Consider the following 16,846-nt stretch of genomic DNA (forward strand, 5'->3'; position numbering starts at 1 on the left):
CGCATGTGAACATACCTTTAGGGAAAGAAGGCATGCGTGTGCGCGCGCGCGCACACACACACACACACACACGAGTACACACAGATTAATCCAGAATGTCACTTTTTAAATCTGCTCTGGGGATGTTTTACCACAGTATTATTTCTCATTGAGACACAAATCCTGTAGGGACTGCACCTCAGAAGTAAACAGGCACACGGCAGTCCTGTAGGATTCTCTTTGCAAATAGTGATCTTGGCAATAAGTCTCCTTTATGTACAAAAAGCTTTGTTCTCTGCTTTATAGCAAGTCCCAAGGCTATGGCAGGTAACTGTGTGCTGCTAATTGGGCTCAAAAGCAATTGTATTCAGAACAGGAAGTGTCTTATAGCTTGATTCGATGAAGGTGGGAAATTATGTCAGCACAGTGAAATTATAAAAGCTCATTTCCCACAACCACCAATTCCTTACTCTGAACCATTATGAACTTTAACATGGCAAAACACGTAATTCCATTCAAGGGTTGCTGCTTAATTGCTTAATTCCTAGCCGGGGGGGGGGGGGGGGGCAGAAAAAGCCAAGCAATTTTAAAAGCAATTAGGAAAATCTTACACAGAGACATCTACTCTGCTTCTTTTCCTAACGTCAATGACCATTTTATTAAGCCTGTTTCACTAGCTGAACTGTCAGCTCGCAAACATAACCCCCATCCAAGGAGCAGAGTAACATCCGCTCTGCAGAAAGCTGCAAACCCGAATGCTCACTTACCTTGTGTCACCTGTTGAACTGCCAACAGTACGCCAGACACGGTGTCTGGAAGCAGGTTTTCCTTCAGATTGTACTGCGGTGCCCATTCCAAGATAGGTAGGCGCCTCTTACACCACTGTTTAATGTCTTCTCGGTGGGGGGTGTGCATCTTGCCCCACAGCACGCTTCTCTTTTTCCTCTTTGCCCCCGTCATTTCTCAGATTCCCTCCTGTAGTAGTCAACTTTTTCAGGCAAGGGAGAGAGAAAAAAATCGTTGGAGAACACCTCCTTTCGATGCCAGGCTCCAATCCGTCTGTGGTTTACAATGTCAAAGCTATCCAGAAAATAAATAAGTGGAGGAGAGAGAGAGAGAGAGAGAGAGAGAGAGAGAGAGAGAGAGAGAGAGAGAGAGAGAGAGAGAGAGAGAGAGAGAGAGAGAGAGAGAGAGAGAGAAGCAGAAACACAAATGGATACAACTGAGCTGCATGCCTTACTGTGTGGTTCAGCTAATTATTCTAGATAAAAATTGTAGACTCAAACCTTGAGTTCTTATCTCAATAAGAAATGGGTCCCTGTTCATGTACTACTTTTCTGATCTTGGAAAAGGAATGGGTTCGGCGGTGAGATGGTTACAGCTCCCTTGCCAGTAATTCTCCTTATATTCACTGTCGTCTTATGTTTTTTGGCTGCATTCCCAATGGTTAATGAGGTAGTTCTGGGCGTGTGGTGGAAGTGGGCTGGGCTATGCTAATGAAACCAGGAAGGATCCAGCCAGTCCAGTGTCTCCCTACAAGCAAAAGCTAAGTCCTGACTGCTAGAAGGAGCCGCTGTGCAGAATATGCTACAGCCGCCCTTCTTTGTGAGGTATATATTTCCAACCTGACTAAAAGTTGCAAAGTCCTTAAAATTTGGAAACATGATAGGGAACTACAACAGTCCTTGTAATGCTATCATCTGGAATATGAAGTTTTCATTCATAGAAAAAACATTCAGATAACCACTGTGCCATCTGAGAAAGGACTAGCTAGTTCTTATAAACAAACTGAAATTTCATCTCCTGGGCTAAGGAATTAAGTACCACAATGAGCAAATATTTGTGGCTAGACTTTATTTTTCTTCCTGTCTCTGCTCATTCATTTTACCCTGGTTGTTTCTCTCCGTTTTTAATTAACACACTTATGTCATTGTAAGTAAAATTTATTGAGAAATTCAGTATCGTTAAAACTATTGTTTGAAGTGGCACGTGTGTGTGTGTGTGTGTGTGTGTGTGTGTAGTACTATTTTTGTTGATATAACTTTTAGTAGAGTGTTCTCCTTTTAAAAGCTAGTGTTACATTTTATAACAGAATAGACTGTCAAAGATTTTATTGTATTATTGTTTCCCACAGTCTCCAGAAGAGTAATCCTGTATTATGATCTGAATCATTGGAATTCGCCCAAAAAGCCAATATTCTAACTAAAACTGTGAAGCCAAAAGAAAGAAAAGCATGTGTGTGGTTATTTACAGTGCCTTCTAATGTCCATCTGTCTAGAGACGAGGCATCAGACGCTGGAGCCATTACAACAGTAAGGATTTAGATCCTTTATTCTCTAAAGGATCCCTGCTACACGTTTTCCCATTAATTACATTAAAAGAAAGAGCTACTTTCTCAGCTTCAAACATATGCTGCCCCTTGCTTGTAATGTGTGTAATACTTTTAATATGTGAATCCTTGGCAACACTTATTTCAGATTCCATGAATCCTAAATACATTGAGAGATGTACATTTTTATGAACATTATATGTATGAACATTTTGTGTATGAGATTGTTTTTCTGTACTTTTCCATTATTCTCACCACATTAAATTCCTAACGCTTCAATAAATTTCTCACTCAAGGTCAGGCTAAAGGTTTGTAGAGGAGTCTTATTATGGCCAAGCGAAGCTCAGTGGAATAGTTTCTGCCTACCACGCATGAGGACCTTGGTTCACTCCCTAGTAAAACAGAGGGAGGAGGAGAGGATCTCAATCAGAGACGGTGCTGCAAATGGTACCATTTTCAACTTATAAAAAATACCTGAGAAGATAAACACAAATCCATACAATATGAAATGCAGGCTGGTTTTCCTTCATGAGTGACTATCTCTCCCTTTGTTACATGTACTCTACTCGGTATATGTGCCCAGGGGTCAAGAATTATGTATACATTCATTGTGAATTACTTTCTTAGGATAAACATGAAATTAAAAAATAATTCTAGATGATAAATTCAAACCTAGGCTGCAAATAAATGAGAAGAAAAATTGGATGGCTCATCAGACAGTTCCTAAGAGAATAAAGTTTTCCTAAAAATCCTAAAGTTTAATTCTGGAGCTCAACTTCCTTTTTTTTCCAATTCCGTGTGCAGCCACATTATTTAAAGCCTGCCAAAACCTCACTCCACAGCACGATATCAGTCTGATTTATAATCAGTAACGCCAAACAAAGAAAGCTTTATGAGGAGTTTCTTCACACACGTGAAATTCTCAAAATGACTAGGCCAACCCATAAAGTTTAAGATTAATAACATTTATTTGAAAGTTCCAGTGACTGAAGGCTCTTTGATGTTCAATAATGTATACCACCCACATGGACCATCTCAGCCTTGAATGTCCAGCGAACACCTATAGACATCAAAAGGTTTTCTGACTGTCTTCCACTTCAGATATGGACCAACAGGAGAGCTCTTCTTCCTAAAACATCATTTGGATGATATCGTTAACATGTCTAAATTCCTGTAATCTCAAACGTTAAACTCAAATCTATTAACGAAAGCAGTGTAGTTCTCCTGTCCCACCTGCTACTCCCCACTAGATTATAAACTCTCACCCAACAAGTGTGCATTAATCAATCACTGAGGAGAGGAGAGGAAGGAGAGAGTAGGCATTGCCTGTGCTTTAGGAGATATTTAACGAAGGAAGTAGGAAACGGTATAACTAACATTCTCTCAAGAAAAAAAGGTAAATTAATAATGGAGTCATGGGCTGGAGAGATGGCTCAGTGGTTAAGAGCACCGACTGCTCTTCCAGAGGTCCTGAGTTCAAATCCCAGCAACCACATGGTGGCTCACAACCATCTGTAAAGAGATCTGATGCCCTCTTCTGGTGTGTCTGAAGACAGCTACAGTGTACTCATCTACAAAATAAATAAATAAATAAATCTTTAAAAATAATAATAATAATGGAGTCACGCAGAAAGAGTTGGACGCTCAGGAACGGGGAATTTCATTACCACCAAGGGTAAATTCATTCCATCCTGCCCAAACACTTGTGTTCCAGCAAGAAACAGTTAATGACCTGCCACATACTGACATCACATCTTTGAAATATTTATGAAAATCTACATCTTCCATGAACACTTTCCTGGATCACTAGGACTCTGTTCATGCTATAGGGTTAGTATTCAGGTAGCCTTCCCAGATATAGAGCTAACGTGATTTTCATGCTTTTTTTCTGGCTTTACAATTTTCTTCTGACCCACTCAAATTGTAAATTCTTTGTGAGTAGGGCTTATTCCTACCATTTTCTTTGTTTTTCCCTTATGATCTACTAGAAGAAACTGCAGATGTGTCATCCACTAGATACTTAAGAAAGCAATAGTCCTCCTGAAATGGCTCAAGGATCACTTAGCCTGTGGCAGCATAATTGGCACACTGTGCTCTAAATGAACAAAGGTAGTATGCAGGGAGAAAACAAGTGGAGGTCGTAGGGGAAAAAATAGGGAGAGCTTTTGACTTTGCTTGCTCAATTCTTCCATGCCCTTTCAAAATCTAAGAAATAACTGAATGGGACGTGTACAGAGGGAGAAGGCACAAGTGATGTAGCATCCCTCCTGGCTTGAGACTTCACAGAGTTGTGGGGTTGGCATTGATAGCATTCAAGGAGGTTATGGCGTATAAGGGAACTGGGCCAGACTTGAGTGAGGTCAGAGTCTTCAGGGAAATATTAAGTTGGCTATAGACTGGATCACATTCCCTGAGAGACATGAGTGAAGGTTGACACATAACTTTTGATTTCAGCATGATGCCTCACCTGTGCAGGGACAGAACACCAAAGCATTGAGAGCTATCCATCCAAGTTATACGGGAAGTATAGACTCACAAGCCTGGGTCACAGCAGTCTATAATCATGTCTACCACATGAGGTGGGTATTCAGTATTTCTAATAAAAAGACAGAGCACAAGGCTCGATCGGCTAGAGAAAGAGGAAGCAGAGATTAAAGCTTTCCTCTGTTCACCAAACCGTAGGGCCAGCATTGAGATGCATCCACATACAGAGCAAGCTTTCATTACATCAATTATACACGGTACCATCTTCTAACTAATGCAAACTTCATACAGATTGGTGTGACCCTCTAAGTTCAGTTTTATTTTGTCTAATAACTTAAATTAACAAGCTTAGAAAAACAACCTCTTCCAATTTTTGGACCTATTAGAACATTTTTTTCTTAATTGGTAAGCCAAGATCCACTATTTAAGAGTTCTACCCCTTGCTTTTTATCCTAACTTCTGTACTATATTATAGACTCTCACCTTCCTGCCCAATTCATTCAATGCTGCAATTTCTGAAAATAGTTCTTCGTCTTTCCTAGGAGTGAGTCATTTCCTAAATACCATGACACATGTAAACAAATTGCAATCCTGAATTCTACAATGTTTTCTTATAACCAGCCAGTCCAACATTGAGCCCACCAACAATGCACAAGACTGATAGCAAGAATGATCCCTGACACACTTAACTAGCTGTCTTTGATTAAGAAGAACTTTCCAACCTGTTCGTTTACCTTAATTTTTTCATTCTGCCATAATTTTGTTTTATGTGATGATTGTGGTTATAACCCTGGTGCTATAGGAAGGGAAAATTAGGAAGATTACTGAGGTTTTAGCTTCAAGTTCAAGGACAGACCTTGTTTAAATCAGGACATCTGACATCCTTCTCCAGTCACTACATGCAAAAAAAAGCCACTATAATTTATGATAAAATTTCTTTGCAAGAAATTAAGGATGATCAAATATGTTTTTATAATGTCTAAAATGAATCTTAAGGATTCATATCAAATCAAGTATACTGTCTTCAACTGTCATATAACTTTAATACAGAAAAAAGAGAGTAAAATTTCTCTGATCACTTCATTGACTCTACTTCGATACATATCCTCCATTTGGAATGAACAGTAATCATGAAAAAAAATATTATTTGGAACTTAGTATTACTCAAAAGGAACTAGATAAAAATACTCCAAAAATCTTGTATTTTTCACAAGGATCAGTTCCCCAACATAAATTCCCCTCCACAATAGTGTTTTGACTTATGTTTAAGGGAAATTCAAAATCAATATGAATCTTGCCTCATTAGCACAGGAACTTGAAATAGCACCTAGTGGCCCAGCCCTAATTAAGAGGACTCAAACAACATAGTTATCATTTTCACAACTTTCTGGAAGATGATTTGAGTTTAACATAGCAGATATGAGGCAGTGCTAAGAACTGGGACATTAAATTCTTACGATTCCTCCTTCCAGCATGACTAGCTCCATCTGGAGACCAAAAGGTGACTTACAGAGTTGACCCTGACCAAATCAATCTCTTACATACTCTATAGCACTATAGCACTATATATATATATATATATATATATATATATATATATATATATATAGCTATATATAGCACTATAGCACTATAGCTCTATAGCACTAGGTCTCAGTGTCAAAAGCAAAGTTCAAGGCAGGCCTGGTGGTTTAAGATTCTAATCTCCAGTCATTGAGAGACTGAAACGGGACGATGACAATTAGATATCCAGCCTAGACAATTTATTGAGATAGACCTTCTCTCAAAATAGAAACGTAAAAAGAGACCTATGGATACAGCTTAGTGGTAGACTCTTTGCTCAGTAAAGAGATTCAGCACTAGATTCAACACTCAGTATTGCAATCAATCAATCAATAAAAACAAACATTTAGAGCTAAAGATCCTGGTTTGACTTGAAAACTTGATGGTTCTGTACCCTTTGGGTCAAGGTAAGTGAAAAATACAGAGGGCTGATGCTTAGATAAGAATTCCAGTAACTATTTACTTTCGCCAATATTTTTCTTCATTTTCCTGATTACTAAATCATCAAATAATGATCATAAAATACATTTCTGAAAGAACAAAGAAGTACTGAATAAGAAAATGTGTTCTATACCACTAATTTCAATTTTCATATGCTACCCTTATTCCTTTTTGAAAATGTTTTTACTTTGCATAGCTTGGGCACCATGGTCCACTATGTGTATATCTAGTAATTCATCAGAAGCATTTGCTACAGCATCAACAGCCTCTTGCTCAGAGATGCACTTCTCTTTAGAAATGAACAATCTAGTTACCGAGATTTTTATTACTACAGATAACACTGAGGAAAGTCTTGGTGTAAGTTTTAAACCCATATTTATTACTCCCTTATAAATAAATTGCTAGAGCCCCAGTGCCAATGAACCACTCTGAATGATGCCATTTTTGGCAGCTATTTTTCCCTTGATCCAAGAGGTTTTTCTGGATCAAATTTTACAACAAATCCATCTTTTGAGTAGTCTTACCTTCTACCTCTGTGTGTTGACTTACAGTTTTGCAATGTATAGCTTTCTAGACTAGTTATTTAGTAAATGGTTCTAGCATTACAGCTAGACTTTACTGAGACCCTAACATCACAAAATGTATTTCTTTTTCTTCTGAGCTTGTTTTTTCTTGATGATTTCAATTCCACAATTGTCAACATAAATCAGGTATGAGCTAATTCCCCAAACGATACTTAAACCAATAAGCAGAGCTTCTCAGCAACTCATACTTGTCTATAGAAGTCAAACTGGGGGACAGTGAGACAAATGTGATATAAAAAGGGAACATGCACAGTTATAGTCATTATCTAAGTTCACAGGGTGGAGCAGGCTGGGAAGATGCATTCGCAGTTACAAACATGCACTGCTCTTCCAAAGGATCCAGTTGTATTTCCCAGCACATACTTGAAGCTTCTTATGATACCCATAATGACAGCTCCAGGGGACCCTGTTCTGACCTCCACAGGCACCTTCATGTACATGAACTTACAGAAGCACATACACATCTATGCAAAATTAAAACAATAATAAGTGAATGATGCTTTAAAATATAGAAACATCCTCAAGGCATTTTAAGTTCAACAATAAAAAAATCAATGCACTCAAGGACTTTTAAACCTTGAACAAAGAATTTTATTCATGTCAATCAATGAAATAGCAAATAGGTAAAGCGCCAGATATTTTAGTTCCCTCATTAATTAATGGTACAACTGAAATTTACTCCAAAAAATTTCAAAGTTTTCACTGCATGTAAGCAGCAATGTTGATTGCAATATCCCATATATTTACTGGTAGTGAAAATTCATCTGCTTAGGCAATAAATCAACCCACAGGAAACATCGCTGTTCATTTGTCAGAGGAGCATACGGAAAAGAAATATTTAAAGTGTTATGTTATGGAGCCACACTATCAACTTGTACAGCTTTGGCAAGCAAAGCTAAAACTAAATGCCAACTTCTCAAGGTCTTTGAAAGGAACATTGAGATAAGTGGGCACCAAAGACAATGCTTGGCATATGGCAAAGGCACTGATAAATTCTAATTGTTACCTATCACATTTCTTTCACTGTTTGCTAAGATAATTTGAATCATGTCTGAGACTTTCAGCAGTTTCAAAATGAGATTTTAATGTGCCTTTAATATTAATATGTAAACACATAATACCATAAATGTCTTATTTACCATTATTATTCAATTAGAAAGAAATATTTTCTTCTTCTAGAGTGAACAATCTTTTTTTAACTTGTAATGAATGCAGACCTCACCTATGTTTTTTTTATTGTGTAAGTTCCCTGAAGCCTTTTTTTTTTTTATTTTTACACAAACAGGCACACTTCACATTGTGCATGCGGTCTTACCAAGTAACCCCAACCAATCATCACTGCCAGAGAACCTCAGCTCCCAGAAGAGAATATTGTAATTTCTTTAAAGATTTATTTATTTATTATATATAAGTACACTGTAGCTGTCTTCAGACCACACCAGAAGAGGGCATCAGATCTCATTACAGATGGTTGTGAGCCACCACGTGGTTGCTAGGATTTGAACTCAGGCCCTCTGGAAGAGCAAACAGTGCTCTTAACCGCTGAGCCATCTCTCCAGCCCTCGGGTAAACAATCTTACCTAGTTTGTAATTTTCTGTAAATTTATCTACTTAGCCCCTGAAATTAATGACATCCCAAATATTTCCATCTGTGTTAATGCAAATGAATTAGTTCTTAATATGGAAATCTGAAATATATGATTTCAATGAATGCTAAAACAATCACTCATGCTCAGTTAAAAAATCTGCATAAATACAACATACTCAAACTTATGGGACACAATGAAAGCTGTGCTAAGAGGAAAACTCATAGCGCTGAGTGCCTGCAGAAAGAAACAGGAAAGAGCATATGTCAGCAGCTTGACAGCACACCTAAAAGCTCTAGAACAAAAAGAAGCAAATACACCCAGGAGGAGTAGAAGGCAGGAAATAATCAAACTCAGAGCTGAAATCAACCAAGTAGAAACAAAAAGGACCATAGAAAGAATCAACAGAACCAAAAGTTGGTTCTTTGAGAAAATCAACAAGATAGATAAACCCTTAGCCAGACTAACGAGAGGACACAGAGAGTGCGTCCAAATTAACAAAATCAGAAATGAAAAGGGAGACATAACTACAGATTCGGAGGAAATTCAAAAAATCATCAGATCTTACTATAAAAACCTATATTCAACAAAATTTGAAAATCTTCAGGAAATGGACAATTTCCTAGACAGATACCAGGTATCGAAGTTAAATCAGGAACAGATAAACCAGTTAAACAACCCCATAACTCCTAAGGAAATAGAAGCAGTCATTAAAGGTCTCCCAACCAAAAAGAGCCCAGGTCCAGACGGGTTTAGTGCAGAATTCTATCAAACCTTCATAGAAGACCTCATACCAATATTATCCAAACTATTCCACAAAATTGAAACAGATGGAGCCCTACCGAATTCCTTCTACGAAGCCACAATTACTCTTATACCTAAACCACACAAAGACACAACAAAGAAAGAGAACTTCAGACCAATTTCCCTTATGAATATCGACGCAAAAATACTCAATAAAATTCTGGCAAACCGAATTCAAGAGCACATCAAAACAATCATCCACCATGATCAAGTAGGCTTCATCCCAGGCATGCAGGGATGGTTTAATATACGGAAAACCATCAACGTGATCCATTATATAAACAAACTGAAAGAACAGAACCACATGATCATTTCATTAGATGCTGAGAAAGCATTTGACAAAATTCAACACCCCTTCATGATAAAAGTCCTGGAAAGAATAGGAATTCAAGGCCCATACCTAAACATAGTAAAAGCCATATACAGCAAACCAGTTGCTAACATTAAACTAAATGGAGAGAAACTTGAAGCAATCCCACTAAAATCAGGGACTAAACAAGACTGCCCACTCTCTCCCTACTTATTCAATATAGTTCTTGAAGTTCTAGCCAGAGCAATCAGACAACAAAAGGAGATCAAAGGGATACAGATCGGAAAAGAAGAGGTCAAAATATCACTATTTGCAGATGACATGATAGTATATTTAAGTGATCCCAAAAGTTCCACCAGAGAACTACTAAAGCTGATAAACAACTTCAGCAAAGTGGCTGGGTATAAAATTAACTCAAATAAATCAGTTGCCTTCCTCTATACAAAAGAGAAACAAGCCGAGAAAGAAATTAGGGAAACGACACCCTTCATAATAGACCCAAATAATATAAAGTACCTCGGTGTGACTTTAACCAAGCAAGTAAAAGATCTGTACAATAAGAACTTCAAGACACTGAGGAAAGAAATTGAAGAAGACCTCAGAAGATGGAAAGATCTCCCATGCTCATGGATTGGCAGGATTAATATGGTAAAAATGGCCATTTTACCAAAAGCAATCTACAGATTCAATGCAATCCCCATCAAAATACCAATCCAATTCTTCAAAGAGTTAGACAGAACAATTTGCAAATTCATCTGGAATAACAAAAAACCCAGGATAGCTAAAGCTATCCTCAACAATAAAAGGACTTCAGGGGGAATCACTATCCCTGAACTCAAGCAGTATTACAGAGCAATAGTGATAAAAACTGCATGGTATTGGTACAGAGACAGACAGATAGACCAATGGAATAGAATTGAAGACCCAGAAATGAACCCACACACCTATGGTCACTTGATTTTTGACAAAGGAGCCAAAACCATCCAATGGAAAAAAGATAGTATTTTCAGCAAATGGTGCTGGTTCAACTGGAGGGCAACATGTAGAAGAATGCAGATCGATCCATCCTTATCACCCTGTACAAAGCTTAAGTCCAAGTGGATCAAGGACCTCCACATCAAACCAGACACACTCAAACTAATAGAAGAAAAACTAGGGAAGCATCTGGAACACATGGGCACTGGAAAAAATTTCCTGAACAAAACACCAATGGCTTATGCTCTAAGATCAAGAATCGACAAATGGGATCTCATAAAACTGCAAAGCTTCTGTAAGGCAAAGGACACTGTGGTTAGGACAAAACGGCAACCAACAGATTGGGAAAAGATCTTTACCAATCCTACAACAGATAGAGGCCTTATTTCCAAAATATACAAAGAACTCAAGAAGTTAGACCGCAGGGAAACAAATAACCCTATTAAAAAATGGGGTTCAGAGCTAAACAAAGAATTCACAGCTGAGGAATGCCGAATGGCTGAGAAACACCTAAAGAAATGTTCAACATCTTTAGTCATAAGGGAAATGCAAATCAAAACAACCCTGAGATTTCACATCACACCAGTGCGATTGGCTAAGATCAAAAACTCAGGTGACAGCAGATGCTGGCGAGGATGTGGAGAAAGAGGAACACTCCTCCATTGTTGGTGGGATTGCAGACTGGTAAAACCATTCTGGAAATCAGTCTGGAGGTTCCTCAGAAAATTGGACACTGAACTGCCTGAGGATCCAGCTATACCTCTTTTGGGCATATACCCAAAAGATGCCTCAACATATAAAAGAGACACGTGCTCCACTATGTTCATCGCAGCCTTATTTATAATAGCCAGAAGCTGGAAAGAACCCAGATGCCCTTCAACAGAGGAATGGATACAGAAAATGTGGTACATCTACACAATGGAATATTACTCAGCTATCAAAAACAACGACTTTATGAAATTCGTAGGCAAATGGTTGGAACTGGAAAATATCATCCTGAGTGAGCTAACCCAATCACAGAAAGACATACATGGTATGCACTCATTGATAAGTGGCTATTAGCCCAAATGCTTGAATTACCCTAGATCCCTAGAACAAACGAAACTCAAGACGGATGATCAAAATGTGAATGCTTCACTCCTTCTTTAAATGAGGAAAAAGAATACCCTTGGCAGGGAAGGGAGAGGCAAAGATTAAAACAGAGACTGAAGGAACACCCATTCAGAGCCTGCCCCACATGTGGCCCATACATATACAGCCACCCAATTAGACAAGATGGATGAAGCAAAGAAGTGCAGACCGACAGGAGCCGGATGTAGATCGCTCCTGAGAGACACAGCCAGAATACAGCAAATATAGAGGCGAATGCCAGCAGCAAACCACTGAACTGAGAATAGGTCCCCTATTGAAGGAATCAGAGAAAGAACTGGAAGAGCTTGAAGGGGCTCGAGACCCCAAAAGTACAACAATGTCAAGCAACCAGAGCTTCCAGGGACTAAGCCACTACCTAAAGACTATACATGGACTGACCCTGGACTCTGACCCCATAGGTAGCAATGAATATCCTAGTAAGAGCACCAGTGGAAGGGGAAGCCCTGGGTCCTGCTAAGACTGAACCCACAGTGAACTAGTCTATGGGGGGAGGGCGGCAATGGGGGGAGGGTTGGGAGGGGAACACCCATAAGGAAGGGGAGGGGGGAGAGGGATGTTTGCCCGGAAACCGGGAAAGGGAATAACACTCGAAATGTATATAAGAAATACTCAAGTTAATAAAAAAAAATAAATAAATAAATAAATAAATAAAATCTGCATAAATCTATTAAAGGTGTCTTCATGGGAATTAGGAGGAGTGACCACAGGAGTAGTGTGAATTTACAGTTATTATTCTGATTGTTTTAATTTAAACAATTGCCTTAGCAGAAATATTCTCGTTCATCTAGTCTATAAATCACTTTTAACAAATTATGAGTCTTTATCCATTCAGGGAAAATGGCAGGCTAATGCACTTTGAGACGTGTCAACATGAGAAAAAAAATGTATATGTTCAGTAGCCCATTGTTCAGACATCTACCAATCCTTCTGGATGCCAACAGAGAATTGTATTGGCCATCTACTAACCTGTGCTCAAAGAAAATTTCAACTTAACTAAATATTATTACTCTTGATATATCCTAGACTATGAATATTCTTATATTTGAAGCTATTGTTCTGATTGGCTGCTTTATTCGTATTCAGAATGATCAGAATGTTTTATAACATATAAGCTGTCTATGAACTTCTATAGAGTACCCAAGTCTACAGAAGTCCCAAGAATGAAGAGACATTATAGTTTAGTAAATTTAACACAGGGGAGATCTGAAGAGTAATTAAAACCTAAGGCTAAGAACTCCAATTCTAAACTGACCCTCAAAGAATTGATACTTGAACTTAAGAATATGGTTCAATGTAAGCATTAACTTTCCTACATTCCAGTCCATATATTCAATAAAAAATGCTCCAAAATGAGAATAGAATAAAAGTGACTATATCAGAGTCCTGAATAAAGTTATCTCAGAGCATGTTGGCCCGCTCTGGATATGAGATAAGGAAAACCTTTTTGTACTCAACCTCCATTCCCAGGAGCACTGACGAGTATCACCAGGTTGGTGGCAGTTTATCTAATGAGTGTGCATGTAATCCAGGAAGGGATGGTTAATCCTAACATGAGAATGTACTTTTTTTTATTTTTTCAGTCTGAGGTTGTTCATTTCAAGAAAACAAGCTAGGAAGAATGGAATATAATCCCTTTTCTGTTAATCTCTATGTCTCTTGAAGACACACTTATTCATTCAGTTGATAATACAATCAGATTGAAAACCAAAAGGAGTCGAGAAGTTCGTGAACAGAGACTCAGTCTCATAGCAAACTATTTGCAGTCAGAGAATGTTAATGAGGATTGTGTCCATATGGCTTGGATTTTGATGATACTCTTATGAGAGAAACTGGAAACCTTACAATCACTCCCAAGAAAAGGATGATGAAGCCATGAGAAGTATTACCAAGAGAAATGATATTAATCAGCGCTTTGATATGGAGTATTTTCAAAAAGGGAGGGAGTAGAAAAGATGGATGATTAAAGAAACATGGAATTTAACGACTAGAAAGTTGCTAAGGGATCTTGAGGGAAGCAGTTTTACAGTGTAATGGGTAAAGAAAATAGATCTCTTTTGGCTGAAGAGAAATGAGTGCTAAAACATAATGACTTGTTTCCATGAATGTAATGAAGCTGGAGGATTTTTAAGACAGACGTCTATAATTGTTATTTCAATTACAAAGAAAACAGGGAAAACGCGGCAAGCACATGGGTGATGAGGGAGCGATGCTGGGGACACAAGAAGAAGGAAAAAGATGGAGGGTCAAGAATGTCCTATTGGCGGTATGCTCGTGATTGGCAGTTGGCTTGCGTGGACAAGGAGAAACAACTGAGAACAGAGAGAGACAGAGCAGGAAAAAATGAGATTGTCTTAAACTTCTGAGATTAATTAGAAAATAGTTAATGTTAAAATAGAAAATACATGATCGTTTTCAGATCACGTAAAATACACAATACCTAGTGAAATTTGAATTTGAAAAACACAAAGACTGCCAGAGCCCTGCTACTACAGATGAGGATGGTTGCAGCTAACCATTGGACTGAACAAGGGGACCCCAATGGAGGAGTTAGAGAAAGGACTGAAGGAGCTGAACCATATGCAACACCACAGGGAGAACTACAATATCAACCAACCAGACCTCTCAGAGCCCCTAGGGATTAAACTACCAGCCAAAGGGATCACATGGAGGGACCCATGGCTCCAGCTGCATATGTAGCAGAGGATGGCACTGTCCAGCATTAATAGAAGGAAAAGCTCTTGGTCCTGTGAAGGCTTGTTTCCCCAGTGTAGGAAACACCAGGGCATTGAGGAGGGAGTGGATGGGTGGGGGAGCACCCTCAGAGAGACAGGGAAGGTATAGGAGAGGGGTGAAGGGGATAATATTTTAAATGTAAATACATAAAATATCCAAGAAAAATAAGATTTAAAAAAATGCAAAGAATAAGTTTGTGTCAGAAATGTCTCGTGAAATTATGAGATGTATAAATACAAAAACAAAACAAAAACAACCCCCCAAAAAAACCAAATGCATTGGTGGTCGATCTGAAATTCAAACATTTGTACTGACTATACTGTTTTGAAAAGTCATTTATATGAAACACAAATTTAAATGTGTGTCCCAGCATTCTTATATAATAAACTGGACTTGAAGTAGAATTGCACAGTGCAGGTCCTCTACTAACTACTAGCATGCTTTGGAACCACCTCTGTCAATGACATGATATCAAGTAAGGTCTGAGTTCTAATTCTGCCACTGCTTGGCATTGTGATGATCAACAACTTTGGCAAAATACATCCAAACCTGTAAACGGATTAAGTTTTTCCTACCCTAATTCTTGAAGCAACAGTGTCACCTAGTGGCTACATAGCCAATACTGAACAGCTAAAGTCACCTGGATAAAGGTGATTTTGACTCTGAAACTAGCCATGAGGGTTGAGGATTTTTTTTCATAGTTTTTACTAACTATATTACTCTCTGGAAACTGGCAGAAAGAGCAGGAGGCCTGGGCCGAGCTGGAAATATGAATCTTGAGGTTTTCCTCAATTGCCAGCTTCAATCTTTCCCTTCTATTTAGGTTAGCAGTTTCTATCTTCTTTCTCACACTGCCAAGAGACTATGTGATTTTGAGGCGGGTGGAATCCTGAATGTAAATTAAGATAAATGTCTTAATTTATAGTTTGTAAATCCTAGTACAAATTTTGCTTCTGTGTTCATTTAAGACCAATGTCTACATCTTGATATTTTATTGCGGCTTCTGTCCTGACGACTTCTCGATGAAAAGAATTTTGTGTTTTCAAAAAAGAATAAATAGAGCAGAGAAATATAAGAAGTGAACAATCTGAAACAGCCTCTGGACGACTTTTTACATAGGCTCAACTTCAGTGTATGTCTATAGATTCTCGGTGAGAATCCCATAGACTAATGATCAACAGACAGTTAAGTAAATATTGCACTGGAACTGATTCTATGACAGCTCTGGTATGCCTTGAGACTTATTAATCAATGACTAGAAAAATATTTCCTGAGTTTGCTTGTGGGAAATAGAAATATATCAAAAATAGTCCAGGAACATTCCTCTTAAAGGATAAGCACTTTTTTAGGTATGTTTTTAAATTCTCAGTGATTTTTCAGTTGCTGCATATTTCTGCATCTCGCAGCATTTTTGTGTTTTTATTTTCCATCCCAGGCTTCCCTTCACCTAAATCATTTATGAGTTTTGTGCAGTTGACACTGTTTCACAATATCCCTAGATGCTGAGAATTCTAAGTTCCCTCTTTTGTTTTCTCCAGACAGGGAGGAGTGAGGAGTTGAATGTGGTTTCTTTATTAGAAAAGGCAGGCTAGCATTTCTGAAGCTAGCCCTAAACATGAGCAAGACTATCTTCCACTAATATTTCTTTCCACTTCTTGAAGGCCTCTTTTCCTCTAGATGTTCAAGGTTAAGAATTAAGAAACTCTGCTAAGACTAAATGAAGGAAACAGAGATACAATCCCTCCATTTAGATGCTCCAACACCTATAATGGAGTTCAGTGCCCAAAGGAGCTGTGAGAAACAAGGCCATGGGCTCATGCTGAGCCTGTGCCTGCTTGCAAGGTATCAATGGGCATGAACATGAAGAACTAGGAAGAGGCCATGTTAGGCAGCACCTCTTGAGCTC

At 38.4% G+C, this 16,846-nt stretch overlaps 2 protein-coding genes across 15 annotated transcripts in view; both read right to left on the reverse strand.

The window, feature by feature from the left end:
* The window catches only part of Slc26a7 (solute carrier family 26 member 7), a 138,013-nt gene extending 136,571 nt beyond the window's left edge, over positions 1–1,442 (reverse strand). For 2 of the 12 annotated variants that reach the window (NM_001106638.2, NM_001436653.1), the window contains 2 exon segments: positions 747–967; positions 1,266–1,358. In NM_001106638.2, coding sequence (NP_001100108.1) covers positions 747–939 — 193 coding nt within the window. In that variant the 5' untranslated portion in view covers positions 940–967; positions 1,266–1,358. 12 annotated transcript variants of the gene reach the window in all.
* Positions 1,443–3,252: 1,810 nt separating this feature from the next.
* Positions 3,253–16,846, reverse strand: part of Lrrc69 (leucine rich repeat containing 69) — a 170,902-nt gene continuing 157,308 nt past the window's right edge. The window contains exon 10 of one of the 3 annotated variants that reach the window (XR_015619967.1): positions 3,253–3,437. Coding sequence is in view for 1 of the 3 variants with exons in the window: in NM_001134624.1 (NP_001128096.1) it covers positions 3,378–3,437 (60 nt within the window). In the remaining 2 variants the exon portion in view is untranslated. 3 annotated transcript variants of the gene reach the window in all.

The sequence above is a fragment of the Rattus norvegicus genome, chromosome 5 (assembly GCF_021556685.1).
Source record: "Rattus norvegicus strain SHRSP/BbbUtx chromosome 5, alternate assembly SHRSP_T2T, whole genome shotgun sequence".
Lineage (NCBI taxonomy): Eukaryota > Metazoa > Chordata > Mammalia > Rodentia > Muridae > Rattus > Rattus norvegicus.